The sequence below is a fragment of the Ambystoma mexicanum genome, chromosome 8, assembly GCF_040938575.1.
Source record: "Ambystoma mexicanum isolate Mex_15411 chromosome 8, UKY_AmexF1_1, whole genome shotgun sequence".
NCBI classification, from domain to species: Eukaryota; Metazoa; Chordata; class Amphibia; order Caudata; family Ambystomatidae; genus Ambystoma; species Ambystoma mexicanum.
This window is the reverse complement of record NC_090929.1, coordinates 6,006,365-6,024,371: the sequence shown is the minus strand read 5'-3', so window position 1 is coordinate 6,024,371 and position 18,007 is coordinate 6,006,365. Positions and strand designations below refer to the sequence as shown.

At 50.7% G+C, this 18,007-nt stretch overlaps 2 protein-coding genes across 3 annotated transcripts in view; one reads left to right on the top strand and one right to left on the bottom strand.

Moving 5' to 3' along the window:
- The window catches only part of ST6GALNAC4 (ST6 N-acetylgalactosaminide alpha-2,6-sialyltransferase 4), a 266,878-nt gene extending 257,009 nt beyond the window's left edge, over positions 1 to 9,869 (bottom strand). Inside the window, exon 1 of one of the 2 annotated variants that reach the window (XM_069609108.1) lies at positions 9,752 to 9,869. The gene's annotated coding sequence lies outside the window, so the exon portion shown is untranslated. Of the gene's footprint in view, positions 1 to 9,742 lie in introns of both variants that reach the window. The other variant, XM_069609109.1, reaches the window with a different exon arrangement.
- Positions 394 to 6,994, top strand: LOC138471399 (fap1 adhesin). The gene is made up of 4 exons (XM_069609041.1): positions 394 to 737; positions 852 to 5,182; positions 5,341 to 6,030; positions 6,189 to 6,994. The coding sequence occupies exons 1-4, from the start codon at positions 394 to 396 to the stop codon at positions 6,992 to 6,994; spliced, it is 6,171 nt and encodes a 2,056-aa protein (XP_069465142.1).
- Positions 9,870 to 18,007: the final 8,138 nt, after the last annotated feature.

Here is an 18,007-nt window from a genome sequence, read left to right as displayed (position 1 = left end):
GCTAGTAGAGTGGGTGAGACTGCAGCTAGTAGAGTGGGTGAGATTGCATCTAGTGGAGTGGGTGAGACTGCATCTAGTAGAGTGGGTGAGATTGGATCTAGTAGAGTGGTTGAGACTGCAGCTAGTAGAGTGGGTGAGATTGCATCTAGTAGAGTGGGTGAGACTGCATCTAGTAGTGTGGGTGAGACTGCATCAAGTAGAGTGGGTGAGCCTGCATCTAGTAGAGTGGGTGAGACTGCATCTAGAGGAGTGGGTGAGACTGCATCTAGTAGAGTGGGTGAGATTGCATCTAGTGGAGTGGGTGAGATTGCATCTAGTAGAGTGGGTGAGATTGCATCTAGTAGAGTGGGTGATGGTGGAGTGGGTGAGATTGCATCTAGTGGAGTGGGTGGGATGGCATCTAGTGGAGTGAGTGAGATTGCATCTAGTAGAGTGGGTGAGATTGCATCTAGTAGAGTGGGTGAGAGTGGAGTGGGTGAGATTGCATCTAGTGGAGTGGGTGAGATGGCATCTAGTGGAGTGAGTGAGATTGCATCTAGTAGAGTGGGTGAGATTGCATCTAGTAGAGTGGGTGAGATGGCATCTAGTGGAGTGAGTGAGATTGCATCTAGTAGAGTGGGTGAGATTGCAGCTAGTAGAGTGGGTGAGACTGCATCTAGTAGAGTGGGTGAGATTGCAGCTAGTAGAGTGGGTGAGACTGCATCTAGTAGAGTGGGTGAGACTGCATCTAGAAGAGTGTGAGAGACTGCAGCTAGTAGGGTGGGTGAGATTGCATCTAGTGGAGTGGGAGAGATTGCATCTAGAGGAGTGGGTGAGATTGCATCTAGTAGAGTGGGTGAGATTGCATCTAGTGGAGTGGGTGAGACTGCAGCTAGTAGAGTGGGTGAGACTGCATCTAGTAGAGTGGGTGTGACTGCATCTAGTACAGTGGGTGAGATTGCATCTAGAGGAGTGGGTGAGATTGCATCTCGTGGAGTGGGTGAGATTGCATCTAGTGGAGTGGGTGAGACTGCATCTAGAGGATTGGGTGAGATTGCATCTAGAGGAGTGGGTAAGATTGCATCTAGTGGAGTGGGTGAGATTGCAGCTAGTAGAGTGGGTGAGACTGCTTCTAGTGGTGGAGTGGGTGAGACTGCATCTAGTAGAGTGGGTGAGACTGCATCTAGTAGAGTGGGTGAGATTGCAGCTAGTAGAGTGGGTGAGATTGCTTCTAGTGGAGTGGGTGAGATTGCAGCTAGTAGAGTGGGTGAGATTGCATCTAGAAGAGTGGGTGAGATTGCATTTAGTAGAGTGGGTAAGACTGCATCTAGTGGAGTGGGTGAGCCTGCATCTAGTAGAGTGGGTGAGAGTGCTTCTAGTAGAGTGCGTGAGATTGCATCTAGTAGAGTGGGTGAGCCTGCATCTAGTGGAGTGGGTGAGATTGCTTCTAGGAGAGTGGGTGAGCCTGCTTCTAGTGGAGTGGGTGAGATTGCTTCTAGTAGAGTGGGTGAGATTGCTTATAGTAGAGTGGGTGAGCCTGCATCTAGTGGAGTGGGTGAGATTGCTTCTAGGAGAGTGGGTGAGAGTGCTTCTAGTAGAGTGCGTGAGATTGCATTTAGTAGAGTGGGTAAGACTGCATCTAGTGGAGTGGGTGAGCCTGCATCTAGTAGAGTGGGTGAGAGTGCTTCTAGTAGAGTGCGTGAGATTGCATCTAGTAGAGTGGGTGAGCCTGCATCTAGTGGAGTGGGTGAGATTGCTTCTAGGAGAGTGGGTGAGATTGCTTCTAGTAGAGTGGGTGAGCCTGCATCTAGTGGAGTGGGTGAGATTGCTTCTAGGAGAGTGGGTGAGCCTGCATCTAGTGGAGTGGGTGAGATTGCTTCTAGTAGAGTGGGTGAGATTGCATCTAGTAGAGTGGGTGAGATTGCATCTAGAAGAGTGGGTGAGATTGCATCTAGTAGAGTGGGTGAGCCTGCATCTAGTGGAGTGGGTGAGATTGCTTCTAGTAGAGTGGGTGAGATTGCATCTAGAAGAGTGGGTGAGATTGCATCTAGTAGAGTGGGTGAGCCTGCATCTAGTGGAGTGGGTGAGATTGCTTCTAGTAGAGTGGGTGAGATTGCTTCTAGTAGAGTGGGTGAGCCTGCATCTAGTGGAGTGGGTGAGCCTGCATCTAGTAGAGTGGGTGAGAGTGCTTCTAGTAGAGTGCGTGAGATTGCATCTAGTAGAGTGGGTGAGCCTGCATCTAGTGGAGTGGGTGAGATTGCTTCTAGGAGAGTGGGTGAGATTGCTTCTAGTAGAGTGGGTGAGCCTGCATCTAGTGGAGTGGGTGAGATTGCTTCTAGTAGAGTGGGTGAGATTGCATCTAGAAGAGTGGGTGAGATTGCATCTAGTAGAGTGGGTGAGCCTGCATCTAGTAGAGTGGGTGAGATTGCATCTAGAAGAGTGGGTGAGATTGCATCTAGTAGAGTGGGTGAGCCTGCATCTAGTGGAGTGGGTGAGATTGCTTCTAGTAGAGTGGGTGAGATTGCATCTAGAAGAGTGGGTGAGATTGCATCTAGTAGAGTGGGTGAGCCTGCATCTAGTAGAGTGGGTGAGATTGCATCTAGAAGAGTGGGTGAGATTGCATCTAGTAGAGTGGGTGAGCCTGCATCTAGTGGAGTGGGTGAGATTGCTTCTAGTAGAGTGGGTGAGATTGCATCTAGAAGAGTGGGTGAGATTGCATCTAGTAGAGTGGGTGAGCCTGCATCTAGTAGAGTGGGTGAGATTGCATCTAGAAGAGTGGGTGAGATTGCATCTAGTAGAGTGGGTGAGCCTGCATCTAGTGGAGTGGGTGAGATTGCTTCTAGTAGAGTGGGTGAGATTGCTTCTAGTAGAGTGGGTGAGATTGCTTCTAGTAGAGTGGGTGAGATTGCATCTAGTAGAGTGGGTGAGCCTGCATCTAGTAGAGTGGGTGAGATTGCATCTAGAAGAGTGGGTGAGATTGCATCTAGTAGAGTGGGTGAGCCTGCATCTAGTGGAGTGGGTGAGATTGCTTCTAGTAGAGTGGGTGAGATTGCATCTAGAAGAGTGGGTGAGATTGCATCTAGTAGAGTGGGTGAGCCTGCATCTAGTAGAGTGGGTGAGATTGCATCTAGAAGAGTGGGTGAGATTGCATCTAGTAGAGTGGGTGAGCCTGCATCTAGTGGAGTGGGTGAGATTGCTTCTAGTAGAGTGGGTGAGATTGCATCTAGAAGAGTGGGTGAGATTGCATCTAGTAGAGTGGGTGAGCCTGCATCTAGTAGAGTGGGTGAGATTGCATCTAGAAGAGTGGGTGAGATTGCATCTAGTAGAGTGGGTGAGCCTGCATCTAGTAGAGTGGGTGAGATTGCTTCTAGTAGAGTGGGTGAGATTGCATCTAGTAGAGTGGGTGAGCCTGCATCTAGTGGAGTGGGTGAGATTGCTTCTAGTAGAGTGGGTGAGATTGCATCTAGTAGAGTGGGTGAGCCTGCATCTAGTGGAGTGGGTGAGATTGCTTCTAGTAGAGTGGGTGAGATTGCATCTAGTAGAGTGGGTGAGAGTGCTTCTAGTAGAGTGGGTGAGATTGCTTCTAGGAGAGTGGGTGAGCCTGCATCTAGTGGAGTGGGTGAGATTGCTTCTAGTAGAGTGGGTGAGATTGCATCTAGAAGAGTGGGTGAGATTGCATCTAGAAGAGTGGGTGAGATTGCATCTAGTAGAGTGGGTGAGCCTGCATCTAGTAGAGTGGGTGAGATTGCTTCTAGTAGAGTGGGTGAGATTGCATCTAGTAGAGTGGGTGAGCCTGCATCTAGTGGAGTGGGTGAGATTGCTTCTAGTAGAGTGGGTGAGATTGCATCTAGTAGAGTGGGTGAGAGTGCTTCTAGTAGAGTGGGTGAGATTGCTTCTAGGAGAGTGGGTGAGCCTGCATCTAGTGGAGTGGGTGAGATTGCTTCTAGTAGAGTGGGTGAGATTGCTTCTAGTAGAGTGGGTGAGCGTGCTTCTAGTAGAGTGGGTGAGATTGCTTCTAGGAGAGTGGGTGAGCCTGCATCTAGTGGAGTGGGTGAGATTGCTTCTAGTAGAGTGGGTGAGATTGCATCTAGAAGAGTGGGTGAGATTGCATCTAGTAGAGTGGGTGAGCCTGCATCTAGTGGAGTGGGTGAGATTGCTTCTAGTAGAGTGGGTGAGATTGCTTCTAGTAGAGTGGGTGAGATTGCATCTAGTAGAGTGGGTGAGAGTGCTTCTAGTAGAGTGGGTGAGAGTGCTTCTAGTAGAGTGGGTGAGATTGCTTCTAGTAGAGTGGGTGAGATTGCATCTAGTAGAGTGGGTGAGCCTGCATCTAGTGGAGTGGGTGAGATTGCTTCTAGGAGAGTGGGTGAGCCTGCATCTAGTGGAGTGGGTGAGATTGCTTCTAGTAGAGTGGGTGAGATTGCATCTAGAAGAGTGGGTGAGATTGCATCTAGTAGAGTGGGTGAGCCTGCATCTAGTGGAGTGGGTGAGATTGCTTCTAGTAGAGTGGGTGAGCCTGCATCTAGTAGAGTGGGTGAGAGTGCTTCTAGTAGAGTGGGTGAGAGTGCTTCTAGTAGAGTGGGTGAGATTGCTTCTAGTAGAGTGGGTGAGATTGCTTCTAGTAGAGTGGGTGAGCCTGCATCTAGTGGAGTGGGTGAGATTGCTTCTAGGAGAGTGGGTGAGCCTGCATCTAGTGGAGTGGGTGAGATTGCTTCTAGCAGAGTGGGTGAGATTGCATCTAGTAGAGTGGGTGAGAGTGCTTCTTGTAGAGTGGGTGAGAGTGCTTCTAGTAGAGTGGGTGAGATTGCTTCTAGTAGAGTGGGTGAGATTGCATCTAGTAGAATGGGTGAGATTGCATCTAGTAGAGTAGGTGAGAGTGCTTCTAGTAGAGTGGGTGAGAGTGCTTCTAGTAGAGTGGGTGAGATTGCTTCTAGTAGAGTGGGTGAGATTGCTTCTAGTAGAGTGGGTGAGCCTGCATCTAGTGGAGTGGGTGAGATTGCTTCTAGGAGAGTGGGTGAGCCTGCATCTAGTGGAGTGGGTGAGATTGCACCTAGTAGAGTGGGTGAGAGTGCTTCTAGTAGAGTGCGTGAGATTGCTTCTAGTAGAGTGGGTGAGCCTGCATCTAGTGGAGTGGGTGAGATTGCTTCTAGGAGAGTGGGTGAGCCTGCATCTAGTGGAGTGGGTGAGATTGCATCTAGTAGAGTGGGTGAGATTGCATCTAGTAGAGTGGGTACGCGGTCTCGGGAGCTGATGGGGACCTCCTTTTTAGAGGCACTTCTTCAGAGTCAATCCCTAACTTCCGGCCCTACCAGTAGTGCGTTGAAAGTGTGCGGTTGTGCTAAAAGCAAAAGCCGTCCTCTTCAGGGAGCTGTAGTAGAGTGGGTGAGCCTGCATCTAGTGGAGTGGGTGAGATTGCTTCTAGGAGAGTGGGTGAGCCTGCATCTAGTGGAGTGGGTGAGATTGCTTCTAGCAGAGTGGGTGAGATTGCATCTAGTAGAGTGGGTGAGAGTGCTTCTAGTAGAGTGGGTGAGAGTGCTTCTAGTAGAGTGGGTGAGATTGCTTCTAGTAGAGTGGGTGAGATTGCATCTAGTAGAGTGGGTGAGATTGCATCTAGTAGAGTAGGTGAGAGTGCTTCTAGTAGAGTGGGTGAGAGTGCTTCTAGTAGAGTGGGTGAGAGTGCTTCTAGTAGAGTGGGTGAGAGTGCTTCTAGTAGAGTGGGTGAGAGTGCTTCTAGTAGAGTGGGTGAGAGTGCTTCTAGTAGAGTGGGTGAGATTGCTTCTAGTAGAGTGGGTGAGATTGCTTCTAGTAGAGTGGGTGAGCCTGCATCTAGTGGAGTGGGTGAGATTGCTTCTAGGAGAGTGGGTGAGCCTGCATCTAGTGGAGTGGGTGAGATTGCATCTAGTAGAGTGGGTGAGAGTGCTTCTAGTAGAGTGCGTGAGATTGCTTCTAGTAGAGTGGGTGAGCCTGCATCTAGTGGAGTGGGTGAGATTGCTTCTAGGAGAGTGGGTGAGCCTGCATCTAGTGGAGTGGGTGAGATTGCATCTAGTAGAGTGGGTGAGATTGCATCTAGTAGAGTGGGTACGCGGTCTCGGGAGCTGATGGGGACCTCCTTTTTAGAGGCACTTCTTCAGAGTCAATCCCTAACTTCCGGCCCTACCAGTAGTGCGTTGAAAGTGTGCGGTTGTGCTAAAAGCAAAAGCCGTCCTCTTCAGGGAGCTGTAGTAGAGTGGGTGAGCCTGCATCTAGTGGAGTGGGTGAGATTGCTTCTAGGAGAGTGGGTGAGCCTGCATCTAGTGGAGTGGGTGAGATTGCTTCTAGCAGAGTGGGTGAGATTGCATCTAGTAGAGTGGGTGAGAGTGCTTCTAGTAGAGTGGGTGAGAGTGCTTCTAGTAGAGTGGGTGAGATTGCTTCTAGTAGAGTGGGTGAGATTGCATCTAGTAGAGTGGGTGAGATTGCATCTAGTAGAGTAGGTGAGAGTGCTTCTAGTAGAGTGGGTGAGAGTGCTTCTAGTAGAGTGGGTGAGAGTGCTTCTAGTAGAGTGGGTGAGATTGCTTCTAGTAGAGTGGGTGAGATTGCTTCTAGTAGAGTGGGTGAGCCTGCATCTAGTGGAGTGGGTGAGATTGCTTCTAGGAGAGTGGGTGAGCCTGCATCTAGTGGAGTGGGTGAGATTGCATCTAGTAGAGTGGGTGAGAGTGCTTCTAGTAGAGTGCGTGAGATTGCTTCTAGTAGAGTGGGTGAGCCTGCATCTAGTGGAGTGGGTGAGATTGCTTCTAGGAGAGTGGGTGAGCCTGCATCTAGTGGAGTGGGTGAGATTGCATCTAGTAGAGTGGGTGAGATTGCATCTAGTAGAGTGGGTACGCGGTCTCGGGAGCTGATGGGGACCTCCTTTTTAGAGGCACTTCTTCAGAGTCAATCCCTAACTTCCGGCCCTACCAGTAGTGCGTGGAAAGTGTGCGGTCGTGCTAAAAGCAAAAGCCGTCCTCTTCAGGGAGCTGTAGCAGTTCAGGAAGGGCGTTGAGTTCCCTTTAATGAAGACCTTCCAGCAAACATGAGCTGAAAGTTCCTGGCAGTGCTTTTTTAAAGCAGTCTTCTGAAAGTTTGTGACTTACTTGGCGCTGTAAGCACGCTATTAGTGTAATAAAATGTCTTAACTAGGTCTGCCTTCAGCAACTTGATGTATAAGGACTATGTGTGTCCTTTACTGAAGTCTGGTTAAAAACAGACATTGGCAAAGCCAACAGTGCTGGCTTGTGTATAAGTTTTTTTTATTTTATTGATGTAATATGCGTTCATGTCATCAACAGATGCAGCGAGGGCGGCGCAAAGAGCAATGCAAGGAGTTCAGATCACACAGGCTGGGGGCCAGCGTCTCAATAGAGAAAATGCATCTACATACAAAAAATGAAGAGAATACAGTTTGCCGGCTTGGCTCGGGCATTTGCTGGGCACTGCTATTATGTACCCAGGCACTCGTGCCATGTTGCAACTGCTGCCATTGATGGCCACATAATACAACTGGCAAGTCCCTTTCCCATGCCTACCCAAAAGCCCAAACTGTTGGCATTGCCAATGCGTGTTACCTACCACCTTGCTTTTCTCTTCATCTTCTTCACATGACCCCCACCCGCCCCCACCCCTCCCAGGTGCCTCCCCGTCACCTATCCTCTTCCGTGTGTTGGGGATAAACAGCTAAATGAAAGGAATGGTGGCGTCTCTGTAGTGCCTCGTGAGTGCTCCCCCCTGTGGGGCTGTTATTGCCCTGCTCTCTCTGGGGCTCCCAGTTATTGCCCTCCCCTCGAGGATGCTGTGTAGAGTTATCCTCGGTGGCGCATCATGGCCCTCCACTGGTGCCCAGCCACTGATCTCCTCTCACTGATACCCGGGCAGCCCCCTCCTCCCTCTGATGCCCCGCGTCCCGACACCTCTCCCTGATATCCTAGTATCCACCCTCCAGCCTTAATAATGCCCTCCTTCCTCGGATGTCCCTGATGCCCCAAAGTCCGGATGCTGTGGCCTGCTCTAATGGCCTGTACAGCTCCCTCTGGTATCTTAATGTCTCATCCCCTCTGTGACGTCCTGTTATTGCCCCTCCCCTTGGCGAGCCTTGTTATTGCCCAGCTCTCCCTGCTGCCCCCTCCCCTTGGCGAGCCCTGTTATTGCCCCGCTCCCCCTGCTGCCCCCTCCCCTTGGGGAGCCCGGTTATTGCCCAGCTCTCCCTGCTGCCCCCTCCCCTTGGGGAGCCCTGTTATTGCCCCGCTCCCCCTGCTGCCCCCTCCCCTTGGGGAGCCCGGTTATTGCCCAGCTCTCCCTGCTGCCCCCTCCCCTTGGGGAGCCCTGTTATTGCCCCGCTCCCCCTCCTGCCCCCTCCCCTTGGGGAGCCCGGTTATTGCCCAGCTCTCCCTGCTGCCCCCTCCCCTTGGGGAGCCCTGTTATTGCCCCGCTCCCCCTCCTGCCCCCTCCCCTTGGGGAGCCCGGTTATTGCCCAGCTCTCCCTGCTGCCCCCTCCCCTTGGGGAGCCCTGTTATTGCCCAGCTCTCCCTGCTACCCCCTCCCCTTGGCGAGCCCTGTTATTGCCCCGCTCCCCCTGCTGCCCCCTCCCCTTGGGGAGCCCGGTTATTGCCCAGCTCTCCCTGCTGCCCCCTCCCCTTGGGGAGCCCGGTTATTGCCCAGCTCTCCCTGCTGCCCCCTCCCCTTGGGGAGCCCTGTTATTGCCCCGCTCCCCCTGCTGCCCCCTCCCCTTGGGGAGCCCTGTTATTGCCCAGCTCTCCCTGCTGCCCCCTCCCCTTGGGGAGCCCTGTTATTGCCCAGCTCCCCCTGCTGCCCCCTCCCCTTGGGGATCCGTTATTGCCCAGCTCTCCCTGCTGCCCCCTCCCCTTGGGGAGCCCTGTTATTGCCCAGCTCCCCCTGCTGCCCCCTCCCCTCATTGCCCAGCTCCCCCTTCCCCTTGGGGAGCCCTGTTATTGCCCAGCTCCCCCTGCTGCCCCCTCCCCTTATTGCCCAGCTCCCCCTTCCCCTTGGGGAGCCCTGTTATTGCCCAGCTCCCCCTGCTGCCCCCTCCCCTTATTGCCCAGCTCCCCCTTCCCCTTGGGGAGCCCTGTTATTGCCCAGCTCCCCCTTCCCCTTGGGGAGCCCTGTTATTGCCCAGCTCCCCCCTCCCCTTATTGCCCAGCTCCCCCTTCCCCTTGTGGAGCCCTGTTATTGCCCAGCTCCCCCTTCCCCTTGGGGAGCCCTGTTATTGCCCAGCTCCCCCTGCTGCCCCCTCCCCTTATTGCCCAGCTCCCCCTTCCCCTTGGGGAGCCCTGTTATTGCCCAGCTCTCCCTGCTGCCCCCTCCCTTTGGGGGGGCCTGTTATTGCCCAGCTCTCCCTGCTGCCCCCTCCCTTTGGGGGGGGCCTGTTATTGCCCAGCTCCCCCTGCTGCCCCCTCCCTTTATTGCCCAGCTCCCCCTGCTGCCCCCTCCCTTGGGGGGGGCCTGTTATTGCCCCGCCCCCACCTCGTGACTCTTCTTCTTTCTTTCTAGGCCTCGGGGCAGGAATTTCTGCAGCGTCTGAGTAATTCATGAGGCGCGAAGAGGGTGCGGGGGGGCCTAGGGAGAAATCTAGTGGGGGAGGGGGGGTTACGAGCGCCCAGGATATGGATGGGGGGGGCATGAGAATGCAGAAATAACGGAAAGAAACACAGATGGCGGCGAAGCGAAAGCTGTGGCGTTATGGGCGGGGGGGGCGCTCCCCCGCCCCGGCGCGGCCCCCCCTCCCCCCGCTCCTCACCCTCCTCACCGGCAGCCTCTCCACTCCCGCTCCTCGCCTGAGCCCGCCCCGGATCTGGAAGTAAACCCGACCCTCTGCGCCTCCTGCTGCCCCCCCCCACCTCCCCGGGCCCCCGCCGAGACCGGAGGCCCGGCTCCTCCCCAGCCAGGACCGAGACCCCCTCCCCGTGCCCTCACGCTGCCCACCCCGGACTCCTCTGCCAAGTCACCCGGGGGCCTGCCCCCTGCAGAGCAATGCCCCCCCCCCCGCCCACACCCAGAACACGAGCACCCAGACATGTTTCCGCCTTGATGTGATGGTGGGCATCATTCATCGGTGAGCCGGGGGGGGGGGGGGGGCCAGGGCTGGACACGCCCCCTCTCACTGAACCCGCGGGGGGCGGGGGGGCTCTACTCTACAGTAGTTACTTACTAGCCGGCGCTTAAATGGGAGCTGCGCCAAAAGGCCCAGCGCCCAATCGGCTGCGCCAGAATGTCCGTCTTTCACTGTTTACTGATGACCCAAGACCCCCTTCTACACTGCAGCTTAACCAAGGATGCAGAAATGGGCTGCCGGTGCAATTGCCAGTGCTTATGATTATTTTAAGGTTTTGGTTGGCCTCCCTAAGTGAGACTTGGGTGCCTTGCGAGAGGACCAGACGGCAGGCACTCCAGTGAAGAGGCCCACCAAGGGTCACACGTGCCCGGGTTTCCTTGGTTACTGCAGAGGTGGCACAGGATCTGGCAACTAAGGTGGCAGGACTAAGGCACCTTTGCATAGGGCTTAAACTCTTCTGTACGACAACTGTCTACACTCTGGAGAAATGCCAGTGCTTATGATTAATTCAACTATTACAGCCATCGATTTGTCTCCCATCTTTATATGCACTACCCCTCCTCCTCTCCACCATCCTCATCATTATTATCAGAAAACGATCATACAGGATGGACTGGCAAGAGGTGCCACAGCCTTATGGCACAATTCACATAGGTTTCCACTGATCAAAGCAGGAGTTGCCCTCAGCATCTGAAGCTCCCTGTGCCACCTTATCCCTTCTTCACAAAACCTACAACTGCATCATCTTTGAGGCATCTCGGGGGCTCCAGGGAGATTGCCTCACTGGCATCTCGGGTGCTCCAGGTAGATTGGCCCACTGGCATCTCAGGTGCTCCAGGTAGATTGCCTCACTGGCATGTCAGGTGCTCCAGGCAGATTGGCTCACTGGCATCTCAGGTGCTCCAGGCAGATTGCCTCACTGGCATCTCGGGTGCTCCAGGTAGATTGGCCCACTGGCATCTCGGGTGTTCCAGGCAGATTGCCTCACTGGCATCTCAGGTGCTCCAGGCAGATTGCCTTACTGGCATCTCGGGTGTTCCAGGCAGATTGCCTCACTGGCATCCCATGTGCTTCACTTGCAAGTGCCTTCTTCCCTTGAGCTGGTGGGGCCAACCAGTTCGCCAATCGCCTTCCCGGATCTGCCTTGGTCGAACCGCCAGTGCCAAGCACTAGGAGACCGGATAGCCAGGCACCCGTCTACCATGACCGCGATTTAAAGGAGAATACCTTTTATTCCGTTTTGGCATCACCGCGGCCGGCTTCTTCCTTGGGCAGTGCAGTGACTCAAACCTTCCTCCACGATGAGAGCCTCTCTTCCTCTGCTGGATCTCCCGAACTGCAGGAACTCCCAGGAACTACCGCCACCGCCGGTAGTTCCACTTTCAAGGTACATTGTTCCGTCAGGCCTCCCGCCCGTTTCGTTGGGTACTGCTAAAGGTGTGTTAAATCCTTTACTTGCCTTCGGGGCTGGCCGTCCCTATTGTCTAACATTGTCCTTTTACCTTCTGCAACCGCCTTTTCAACTGTTAAACAAAGACTTGACTGCAGCTACTAGAACCGTTTGAACGTGGGCACTTTGCCTTATACCACTGACTCTGGCACAGGCCTATTGATTCTGGCTAATTCTGTTACATCTGCCTTCTCTAGATTGCTTTTCATCAAGAAATGTGTTGGTGCACCTAAACTCTTATAACCACCTTTCTTTCCCCTTTATATATTGTTGAAGTGCCATTTTGCTCGGTTTTCACCTAAGTATTGCTTATGCTAAAATGCTACCTTGCCTAACTTGTTCACAATCCAATTGGGAAGTTTTGCTGGTGTGTTTAGGAGTCTAACCCTATATAACTTGAACTTTCCCTCCCTCTGAAGAAATTGTTAGAGTGCCATTTCTGCTTGGTTTACACTGTGCCATTTTGCTCAATTTTCACTCTTGCTCCAACTTGTCTACAATTTAAAGAGGAAGTTGTGTATACTTTTCTTGACCTTTTTAACTTGCTTTCAGGATAGTGACTTGTGTGTGGAATTAAGAGTATGAAATATATATATATATATATATATATATTCTTTTTGATACAAAGCTTTGGTCAGTTTTTCTTTGCTCCATAGTGTTGTAGTCCTAGTGTGTAAGCCCTGAATACTGCTCATCTCCCTCTTGAGATAAGTCTGACTGCTCAGCCACAGCTACCAACTAAATCTTTGTGGTACAGACTGATACCAAAGGGGATTTATTGCATATACCTGTAGTCCTAATCTTCTGTAGTGCTCCACAAGGGAACTACATAGGATTCTGTCTAACACTGGTGTACAGCGGTGAGGATAAAGTATTGAGTTTACATTTTAGAGTGCTGCTAGTACCTTGGTGCAACTAACCACAAGGCTTAACAATCACTGAAAGCTCATTTTACAACACCAAGTGAAATATGGAGCGCTATAGCCAGGAGACCCTCCTTGTAAATACTGCTGAGTATTTAAGGGATCTGTGCAGACAAAAAAGTCTTCTGTCATAGGCAAGAAATCAAAGTTGATTGAAAGATTGTTGGAGAAACAAAGTCTGGAGAGTGGGGCTGTAGTGCCTACTCCTCCAGCAACTGTAGCAAATATCGAGGATGATAATGTTGATGATGTTATTGTTGAGACAGATGAGGAAGTGGAGGCTGACAGTGTAGCCCCCACTAGTCCTCTGCCTGCTCAAAGGCCTCAAGCCTTGGCTACTGAACCTTTGTCAGGTCCCACATTAAGCCTTGAGTTTATCTCACTTGAAAAAATGAGGCTTGAACTTGAATTCAAAAGAACTAGTGCCCAAACTGAACAGAAACACCAAGAACTAAGGCTCAGAGAAATGGAGCTCAATCATGAGCTAGAGATGAAGAAATTGTCTGTGAAAAATTCTTCTCTCCCCGGATCCTCTAGATCTTCCAGTCCAAAGAGACCCCGGATGTCTAAAGAGATTGTGGGTATGTATGAACCTAAGTTGGATGTGTTGGATTGGCTTGCTATGTTTGAATACAATCATGGGCTCCAGGACATCACAGGGAATCAGTTGCTTCCCTGGTTATTCTCTAGGCCCCCCCTGTTGCATCTGATGTGGTAATGGAGTTGGGGGAGGTGGACAGGATGGACTATGAATGTGTGAAACCAGCTTTGAGAGCTAGATTTCGGAAGACCGCTTCCCAGTACCTTAAGAGGTTTAGGACCCTCAAAAAGCATGATGGTACCCCTTGGGCTACCTGGGTGTGTAAGTGTTTGAAAAACCTAGAGGGATGGATTAAGGGTTACAGAGTGAACACTTATGAGGGAATGAGAAATCTTGTCATGTTGGAGTCTATCTTTGATGCCTGCTCTCCTGAGCTCAGACAGCACTTGGCTGATTCTAAGGAAATAGATTCCAAGAAACTAGCTAAGGCTAATGACTTGTGGGTTACCAACAGGGCTACTCACAAGGATTCTGGGGTCACTCAGAAAAAGGATGTGGGAAAGCAGCCTAAGAAAGACAACGAAGAGAATTCAAATAATTCCAATTCCAAAGAGGGCCACAAACAAAACTCTAAGGGTAAGTCACAAGGGAAACCAACTCACTCTAGTGTACCTTCTGGTCCCAGACCAGAAGGAAGTCAGAACAAGCCACCATTCATAAAGACATTTGGGAAATGTTATGTTTGTGGTTAAACTGACCATGTGAAAGGGGATCCCAGATGTAAGGGTAAACCTTCAGGGTCCACACTGTCTACTTAGCCTTCACTCCTGAGGATAAAGTACAAATGGCCAGTGGAAACTTTCAACTACTAGCTGAAGACCCCATAAGAGTCTCAGCTAGTGTTCCTTTAGTGTCCTTGGGGTTGTGGGAACAACAGAATTTAGATGTCTATAATTCTATCCCAAAAAATACTAAAGAGTATTATAAGGACAGTGTCCTAGTGAATGGTCAGGAGACCCCTGCCATTAGAGACACTGGAGCCAGCATAACTGTGGTGGACAAATCTTTTTTCAAGGTGGAGGATGTTGCTAAGGCACCCAAATGCCTCACCAAGTTAGCTGGAGGGCCTGTGCAGATGCTTCTCCAGTTACCAGCTCTCCTCCAGTGCAATGACATGACTGTCAGGATACCTGTTAGTGTGCAATCTGAAGTACCTGGAAGGGTTCTGTTGGGAAATTACCTAAAAGATCTTGGAGTAGTGTCAAGTACCCCCAGACCTCCCAGCAAAAGACTACAGGAGCTCACCACACCTGCAAGGGATAGGACCTTGAGGGGCTCGCCTGAGGAGATGATAGAAAAATAAATCACTCCTACTCCACTGGAGTTACTAACTGCTATTTCTGAGCAACCAGAAGCAAAGGGGAAACCCAAGACTTCTAAGAAGAAACCAGCAGGAAGCACTTCTGTGCTTCCAACAAGGACATCCCCTCGGTTGTCCAAAGTCACACCTGTGACTCCTCCTCCAGCTGAGGTTGAGAGTGAGGTACCACCCTGTGTGGTTGAACTAGAATCTGAGGATTCAGATCTAGTAGAAGGTCAGGATCTTATCAGCGATCTGGACCCTGTGGACCATCCTGAGCTGCAGTCTTTACTGGCAGAAGGTGGACCCAGCAGGGCAGACTTCAGTAAGGGACGAAGAGAATGTCCAACTCTGGAAGGTCTTTGCCACCAGGCAGCTTCTCAGCTTGAAGAGCAAGAGCCTGGGAAGTATAGGTTGCATTGGGAAGATGACCTCTTCTACAGTGAACCAACAGAGTCAACCCCTGGAGACTACAAAAGACTTGTAGTGCCCTAAGGGAAAATACTCCAATTCTTGCAACTAGCCCATGAGATACCTTTGGCTGGTCACTTGAGTTTCAAGAAGACCAAGGAAAGGCTCTCTCTCTGCCTTTATTGGCCTAAAATGGGGGCTGAGGTAGATAAGTATTGCAAGCGTTGCCACACCTGCCAAACTTCTGGTAAGAGTGGCTCCAAGAATGTGGCACCTTTAGTGCCTCTCCCTGTGGTGGGAGTACCATTTGAGAGGGTGGGAATCTACATTGTCGGTCCTCTTGACCCTCCAACCTCTTCAGTCAACAGGTTTATACTTGTTGTCGTAGACCATGCTACTAGGTACCCTGAAGCTATTCCTTTGAGGACTGTTACAGCCTAGGCTGTGTCTAAGGCCCTCCTTGGTATTTTTACCAGGGTTGGGTTTTCTAAGGAGGTAATATCCGACAGGGGGTCGAATTCTATGTCCCACTACATGAAGGCCATGTGAAAAAACTGTGGAGTTACCTACAAGCTAACTACCGCATACCACCCTCAGACAAATGGATTGGTTGAAAGGTTCAACAGAACCATTAAGAGCATGATAGAAGCTTTATAAGACCCCCTTAAAAGAAAGTGGGATCTTCTGGTGCCATGCCTTCTCTTTGCATATAGAGAAGTCCCTCAGGAGTGAGTGGCTTACTGTCCCTTTGAACCTCTCTATGGCCATCCAGTCAGAGGTCCATTGGCCCTGATTAAGGAGGGGTTGGAGAGTGCTCCTTCCCCCAAGCCAGTCACAGTGACTGACTATGTGATAGGACTCCGGAGGAGAATGTCGCACATGATGGCTGAAGCAAGTGACAACTTGAAAGCAGGTCAGGTGCTGGTTAAGCATTGGCATGACCAGAAGGCCAACATGGTTGAGTTCGCTCAAGACCAGCTAGTTCTTGTTATGGTGCCAGCAAGGCACAGGGCCTTGCAGGACAAGTGGATAGGACCCTTCAAGACTGTGGGAAAACTTGGAGAGGTGAACTATCTGGTGGACTTAGGCAATCCTAAGGAGGCTCCCAGAGTCTTTCACACCAACCGTTTGAAGGCTTATGTCTCCAGACCAGAAGTGGGAGCTTTGCTTCTAGCTTCAGCTCAAGAGGAGGAGGAGAGTGAACCTCTGCCTGACCTTCTCAGAGGCGAACCTTTAGATGAGAAAAGAGAAGGAGTTAATCTCTCTTCTAGTCTGACTTCTGAACAACAGGAGGAGTGCAACGTTTTTTTTAATCAATTTGCCCCCCTGTTCTCACTTTCACCAGGCTTGACCCCTTGGGGCAAGCATGAATTCAACACTGGTGACTCTTTACCTGTCAAAAGCAGGGGTTACATAATGTCAGAGAATGTAAGAACCCACATCAAAGGAGAGGTCAACAAGATGCTTGATCTCAGGGTAATAGAGCCCTCTACTAGTCCATGGTCTAGCCCAGTTGTGTTAGTACCAAAGGCAGGATCCAAGGAGTTGAGATTCTGTGTGGACTATAGAGCTCTAAATGCAGTCACTAAGACTGATGCCCATCCATTGCCAAGGACAGATGAGCTGGTGGATAGACTTGGTTCAGCCAAGTTCCTCAGCACATTTGATCTCACATCGGGCTATTGGCAAATAGCCTTGACAGACCATGCCAAGGAGAAAACTGCATTCTCAACCCCAGCTGGCTTATACCATTTTAAGGTTATGCCTTTTAGATTAAAGAATGCACCGGCTACATTCCAAGGGATGGTTAATCAGATTCTGAATGGGATGGAGGACTTCTGCATGGCATGCTTGGATGACATTGCAGTGTTCAGCCCTACTTGGAAAGATCATGTTGACCACCTAGGATATGTTTTGCAGGCTCTTGAGCAGGCCCATCTGACCATAAAGGCAAGCAAATGTCAAATGGGTCAGAGTAAAGTGGTCTACCTTGGTCATGAGGTAGGAGGTGGTGAAAAAAGGCCGTTGTCCAGCAAGATAGAAGCTGTGCAAAATTGGACAACCCCTTCTACTCAAACCCAGGTGAGAGCCTTTTTAGGCCTCACTGGGTATGACAGGAATTTCACAGAGAACTATGTAACCATAGCTTCTCCACTGAATGTAATCTCCTCTCCAAAATTCCCAAAAAAGGTCAAATGGAATGAGGAGTGCAATCAGGCATTTGAAAACCAGAAAAGAGCCCTCTGTCAAGCTCCAGTTCTAAGAGCTCCTGACTACCACCAACCCTTCATTGTGCAAACAGATGCTTCCAATACAGGTATAGATGCAGTCCTTAGTCAACTGGATGTGAAAGGTTGGGAGCACCCCATTTGCTTCATCAGTAGGAAACTGAAGGAACCAGAAACAAGGTGGGCAACCTTTGAGAGAGAGTGTTTTGCCATTGTCTGGTCTCTGAAGCAGTTTAGACCATACTTTTATGGATCTACTTTTATTATTCAGACTGACCACCAACCCTTGAGATGGTTGATGCAAATGAAAGGGGAGAACCCAAAGCTATTAAGATGGTCAATCTGCCTCCAAGGGTTTGATTTTACCAGTGAGCACAGGTCAGGATGTCGCCACCAAAATGCTGATGGTCTCTCTAGGATGTTTTAACTGACTAGAGGTAAGGGACTCATCCAGGAGTGGATTAAATCCTCCTGTCCCTTAGTCTGCGGTGGGGGTGGAGGGGGTAGCGAGTGTTAGGGAGAATTCTCTTATTAAGGCTGATTTCCCTCACCTATAGAGTCCCCCTGCAGCTTTGCTGGATTTGAAGGGTTTGATTCTTTTTACCTGCTAAGAGTGAGACTCTTTTTACCCACTCTTAGGCATATTTTTGATGTGTGTTTGAGGCTATTTTCGTGCTTATGATCTATGGGGTTTTTCTCACCCCCATAGGTATCATCTTATTCATGTGTGTTACACAGCACCCTCAGTGCAGAAACACAGGTGTGTCGTAGTGACCCCCAAACATAGACTACATACCCTGGGACTGACTACTGTCTCCCAGAGCATGTAACGTTACCATTGACTTTGCTAGTCAATAGTTATGAACAAAACCAGTACACACCATCTTACTATAGAGCTACTGGGAAGGGGTAATAGTTTTTCCCTGGTGTTCATTTTCGAGAGGGTACTGTCCAGTCCCTCTCTTCAAAGTTTCTGGCTGGTGGCAGTGGTTACTACCATAAATATTTGACTGCAAATATTTTTCTATGGGATTTTC